Source organism: Otolemur garnettii, unplaced genomic scaffold, assembly GCF_000181295.1.
Source record: "Otolemur garnettii isolate 467f Iridium unplaced genomic scaffold, OtoGar3 scaffold00172, whole genome shotgun sequence".
In the NCBI taxonomy this organism is placed as follows: Eukaryota; Metazoa; Chordata; class Mammalia; order Primates; family Galagidae; genus Otolemur; species Otolemur garnettii.
The window spans coordinates 2,054,479-2,060,397 of record NW_003852567.1 but is presented as its reverse complement, the minus strand read 5'-3'; the positions used below and the strand labels follow the sequence as shown (position 1 = coordinate 2,060,397).

At 42.3% G+C, this 5,919-nt stretch overlaps 1 protein-coding gene across 1 annotated transcript in view; it reads right to left on the bottom strand.

Moving 5' to 3' along the window:
* Window positions 1–5,919, bottom strand: part of KIF24 (kinesin family member 24) — a 62,513-nt gene that overhangs the window by 3,862 nt on the left and 52,732 nt on the right. Inside the window, exon 9 of the mRNA XM_003800278.2 lies at window positions 1,570–1,679. Within this exon, the coding sequence (XP_003800326.1) occupies window positions 1,570–1,679 (110 nt within the window). The remainder of the gene's footprint in view (window positions 1–1,569; window positions 1,680–5,919) is intronic.

The window sequence follows — 5,919 nt, the reverse complement described above, 5'->3', positions numbered from 1 at the left end:
GTTGCAGCCGTCATTGTTGTTTGGTGGGCCTGGGCTGGATTCGAACCTGCCAGCTCAGGTGTATGTGGCTAGCGCCTTAGCCGCTTGAGCCACAGGCGCCTCGCCTCGCCTCTAATTCCTTTTCTATAGCTTTCTGGGAAACACAAACCAAAGAAAAGTATTACAAGGATTGGGAAGTTTTTTTTTTTTAATCTGGGAGAGATTAAGAGGAAAAGGGTACATTCTATTTTAGCATAAATAAAATATACCTCTGCACCTGAATAAAAAAGAACAGTGTCTGCTCTAAGGTTATAAATATGCACCTAACATTCCATAAGCAGAAGAGTTTTGGAAATCACCACAGACCTACATAAGGAACAGGCCAGAGAAACCAGTCTCAGAACTGTATTGTAGGGACCATATCATGCTTCCTGAAGATGGGCCAATTCAGGAGTTCATGTGTGCCCTCATCTGCAATTCTATAATCAGAGCCCTCTTTTTTTGCAAACCATCCCCTTTCAGGCTTCTCCTGGAAAATGAGTTCCCTCAAACCTGCTGGGCCCTTCAGGAAGTAAAACCTCCAGAAACAAGCAGTTTTGTGCTAATTCCATCAAGGAAAAATGATGTCTATTTCCAGGATTTCTCAACCTTAGCACCACTAACATTTTGCACTAGATAATTTTTTTTTTTTTATAGAGACACAGTTTCACTTTATTACTCTTGGTAGAGTACTGTGATGTCACAGCTCATAGCAACCTCCAACTCTTGGGCTTAGGCAATTCTCTTGCCTCAGCCTCCCAAGTAGCTGGGACTACAGGTGCCTGTCACAATGCCTGGCTATTTTGTTGTTGCAGTTTGGCTGGGGCTTGGCTCAAACTTGTCACCCTCGGCATATGGGGCCGGTGCCCTTCCCACTGAGCCAAAGGCACTGCCCTGCACTAGAGAATTCTTTATTGTAAGGCCTGTCTTATGCATGGTAGGATGTTTAACAGCATCTTTGGCCTTTATCCATCAGATGACAGTAGCACTTCTCCCCAGTCATGACAATCAAAAATTTTTCTAAGAGACATATGCCATCATAGGGTAAGAGGAGAGAGACCAGGATGATACCAAAGTCACCCTAGAAAGAGGCCTGACCAGGCAGGTAGATTTGCTAACTCTGCCACCAATTCCTGATGAGCCTTTGGAAAATTCCTGTCCTGCTGTGGACCTCAGTTTATCTTCCTGTAACATGTCTTGGGTTGGTCTCTTCTGGACCTACATACAATTTGGGTAGAGGCCAGCAGGAAGAAAACTTCACTGAACTTTCCCCTCTACATTAATATTTCATTTTCTACTAGCCATTTAAAAGCCACTAATGGGGTGAGGGAATATTTTATCTTCCTCATGTCATACTTGCAAAATGACAAAGCCTATCAGGTTACATTGTTCAAATGACCAAATGCTCTAAGAACAGCACTGTAGAGCTCAAGGTCAGATCTCTATGTGCATATGAGAGAGATGTGCATCCATATGCACATGTGTGCATACACACACACACACACACACACACACACACACACACAGCCTACCATCTGGGAACCAACTTACCGGTCAGCATAGCGCAAAGTATTTAGAGTGTGTTCAGTGGCCATGTGGCTTGGTGAGATATTGGCAATCATGCAGGTTTTGGCATTGCCAATGAAAGAGTCCTTCAGGACCTACTCAAAACAGAAAGCAGGTCAATGAATGATGTCAACTAATGAAGGGAATACTGGCCACTTATTATGTGCAGGATGCTGGGCCATAGTTCCTCTTCAGTCCACAAAAAGGCAATTTACAAAAGAATACAAATGACCAATAAGAACAGAAAAAGGTTACCCCCGTATCACTAAACAAAAGAAAAAAACAAACCATTAAACTGGTCTTTTTTTTTTTACTCAGAAGATTAAAAAAAAACTGATGATACCCTGGTCTTGGTGACAGACAATTCAGGGAAATAGGCACTCTTCTATACTGCCATGTATCATGTACCATAAATTGGTACAAACTTTCCAGGGGACAGTTTGGCTATATGTATTAAAATGTAAAAAAAGCTGGACACAGTGGTATGTGCCTGTAGTCTCAGCTACCGGGGAGGCTGAGGATCACATGAGCCCAGGAGTTCAAGACTAGCTTTGGCCACATGAGACCTAGTATCAGGAAAAAAAAAAAAGAGTGAAAAATATGAGATCTGACAATTCACTTCAATTCAATTTTGAAAAGTGCTACATACCTCATTTTTGAATATTACTACAGTCACCTTCCCTCTGGGAAGCTGAATGACATCAGCATCTAGTCCCCTTCAAAGCAATTTTGGAACTCTTTCTAGAATGGCCATCAGAGCTGTTGTCATATTATCCTTGATGCCCTGAAGGTCATCAAAATGTCTTCCTTTAAAAATTTCCTTTAGGTTTGGCACCCATATATCAGCAGTTAGGGCGCTGGCCACATGTACTGGGGCTGGTGAGTTTAAACCTGGCCTGGGCCTGCTAAACAACTATGAGAACAATAACAAAAAAAATAGCACCATAACTCAGTGAGTAGGGGACTGGCCACATACACCAAAGCTGGTGGGTTTGAGCCTGGCCTAGGTCTACTAAACAACAATGACAACTGCAATGAGAAAATAGCCAGGTGTTGTGGTGGGTACCTGTAGTCTCAGCTACTTGGGAGGCTGAGGCAAAAGAATTGCTTAAGCCCAAGAGTTGGAGGTTGCTGTGAGCTGTGACGCCATGGCACTCTACCAAGGGCAACATAGTGAGACTCATCTCAAAAAAAAAAATTTTTTTCCCTTTATCTTCTGGTAAAGAAAAAAGTCACTGAGGGCTGAATCAGGTGGGTAGGGAGGGTGTTATAATATAGTTTTTTGTTTACTGGCTAAAACTCCCTCACAGACAATGCTGGGTAAACTGGTATATTATGATGCAAGAGCCATGAGTTATTAATGAAAAGTTTAAGTCATTTTCTTTTCTTTATTTCTTTTTTTTGGAGACAGAGTCTCAAGCTGTCACCCTGGGTAGAGTGCCATGGCATCACAGCTCACAGCAACCTCAAACTCTTGGGCATAAATGATTCTCTTGCCTTAACCTCCCAATAGCTGAGATGATAGGCGCCCGCCACAACGCCTGGCTATTTTTTGGTTGTAGTTGTCATTGTTGTTTGGCAGGCCTGGGCTGGATTTGAACCCATCAGCTCTGATGTATGTGGCTGGTGCCCTAGCTGCTGAGCTACAGGTGCTGAGCCATCTTTTTTTTATTTTTCTCATTGAGATGGAGTCTCACTTTGTTAACCTTGGTAGAATGCTATGTTGTCACGGCTCACAGCAACCTCAAACTCTTGGGCTCAACAATTCTCTCTAGTAGCTGAGACTACAGGTGCCCACCACAATGCCCAGCTATTTTTTGTTGTTCTTTAGAAGGCCTGGGCCTTCAGCTCTGAACCCATCAGTTCTGGCGCATGTGGCACCCCCCTCAACCACTGAGCAACAGGTACCCTTAGATCATTTTCATCTAACATTTTCATGCAGCCTTTTCAGCACTTCCAAATAGTAAACTTCGTTAACCGTCCAGTTGGTACAAATTCATAATGAACAATCCCTCTGATATCAAAAAGGTTAGCAACATTATTTTGACTCTTGATTTAGACTGATGGAACTTTTCTGGTCATGGAGAATTGGTTGACTTCTATTGTGCACTCTGATGCTTTGTTTTAGGGTCATACCAGTATATTCATGTTTCATCACCAGTAATAACATAGCCCAAAACATCATCAAGCCTCTCCAAAAGGTCTCAGTAAACTTCAACTTCTTTGCTGTCGTTTCGTGAGCCCTTTGGGACTATTTTTGCACATATCTTTCCTATGCAAAGATTTTCAGACAACTTTTCCTGTTTCTCTATTGATGTTTCCTGTTTCTCTACTGATTTGTAGTCCTCTATGCTTCTCAAAGTCAGCCAATGATTTTGACACACAATTTGGAAAATTTTTGCAATGTTTTCATCAATTCTTCTTGTTACTAGCTACCCTGACCTCTCTTCATCCATGATGCTTCCTTTTAGAAAAATGTTTAATCTATTTTTTTTTTTTTTGAGACAGAGTCTCACTATATCACCTTAGGTAGAGTACCATGGCGTCACAGCTCACAGCAACCTCAAACTCTTGGGCTTAAGCGATTCTCTTGCCTCAGCCTCCTGAGTAGCTGGGACTATAAGGGCTTGCCACAATACCCAGCTATTTTTTGGTTGTAGTTGTCATTGTTGTTGGGCTGGCCTGGGCTGGATTTGAACCCACCAGCTCTGGTGTATGTGGCTATAGCCCTAGCTGCTCTATAGGCGCCGAGCCTGTTAAATCTATTTGTACACTACCATTTTCTTCACGGCATTATCCCCATAAACTTGGACTAATATGTCCCTGATTTCACTTACACTCTTGCCAAGTTTAACAAGAAATGTATGAATGTTGATTTGTTGCTCTAATTCAAACTCTGACATTCTCACAGTAGTACACAAAAAACACCCAACAACATATGCCACTTAGCAAGATACTGCCATACATCAACACAGAGCTGTGAGACCCTTATATGTCAAGGTTAAAAACCTTGTACAGTGCTGCCAATGTACCTGTACAGTGGCAAGTTCACAAGGTTAATTATCAGACCTCATATGCACACTATTGGTTTGGCAATCATACTTCTAGGACTTTATGAAGGGGATAATTGCTGAACTGACCAAAACCAACAACAAGAAAACCAACCCCTAAAACTAAACCCTGAGGTATCTGTTATAGCACTTTTTATAATAAAATTGTGCAACAAGCTATTTACTAATGTATAAATAAGGAACAAACTGATTATAAACCGACTATGATACAAATACTAAAAATGATTATATGGGCTTGGCGCCCGTAGCTCAATGAGTAGGGCAGGGGCCACACACACTGAGGCTGGAGGGTTTAAATCTGTCCTGGGCCTGCTGAACAACCATGGCAACGGCAAACAAAAAAGAAAGAAAAAAAATAGCAGGGCATTGTGGAGGATGCTGTAGTCCCAGCTGCTCGGGAGGCTGAGGCAAGAGAATCGCTTGAGCCCAAGAGTTTGAGGTTGCTGTGAGCTGTGACACCATGGTACTCTACTGAGGGCAACATAGTGAGACTCTGTCTCAAAAAAAAAAAAAATTTGGTAAAGAAAGGATGATATCTGTACTTAGGAATAGTATATATATTCCTGTACTTAGAAACATGAAAAAATATCTAAAACTTAAATCTTAGAGTGAAACAGTACATATATTCCATAACTCTATTAGTGGATCTATGTGGATAGATGGACAGAAAACTGACTAGAAGCATATCCACTGTAGCAGCAGTTACCACCAGAGGTGGGGATTTAAAAGTACCTTTTACCTTCTTTTCCTTCTTCTTATTTTTTAATGCAATACTGTTTCGAAGATGTACCTTCTTCTTTGTATCTGTATGTACAGTTGGAATTTTTTTCTTCTTGAGACAGATTCTCAAGCTGTCACCCTAGGTAGAGAGCTGTGGCATCACAACTCACAACCTCAAACTCTTGGGCCTAAGCGATTCTCTTGCCTCAGGCTCCCAAGCAACTGGAACTATAGGTGCCCACCACAACGCCTGGCTATTTTTTTGTTGTTGCAGTTGTCATTGTTGCCTTAGCTGGCCCAGGCCAGGTTCGAATCCGCCAGCCTCAGTGTATGTGGCCTGCGCCCTACCCACTGAGCTATGGGCACTGCCCAGGAATTCTTATGCTTTAATTAAATAAGAAAACATATTCTGGGGATGGGAAGCTTGTTTTGAAAAATAACAAAGCCGGCTCGGTGCCTATAGCTCAACCGGCTAAGGCGCCAGCCACGTACACCTAAGGTGGTGGGTTCGAATCCCCAGCCCGGACCCACCAAACAACAATGA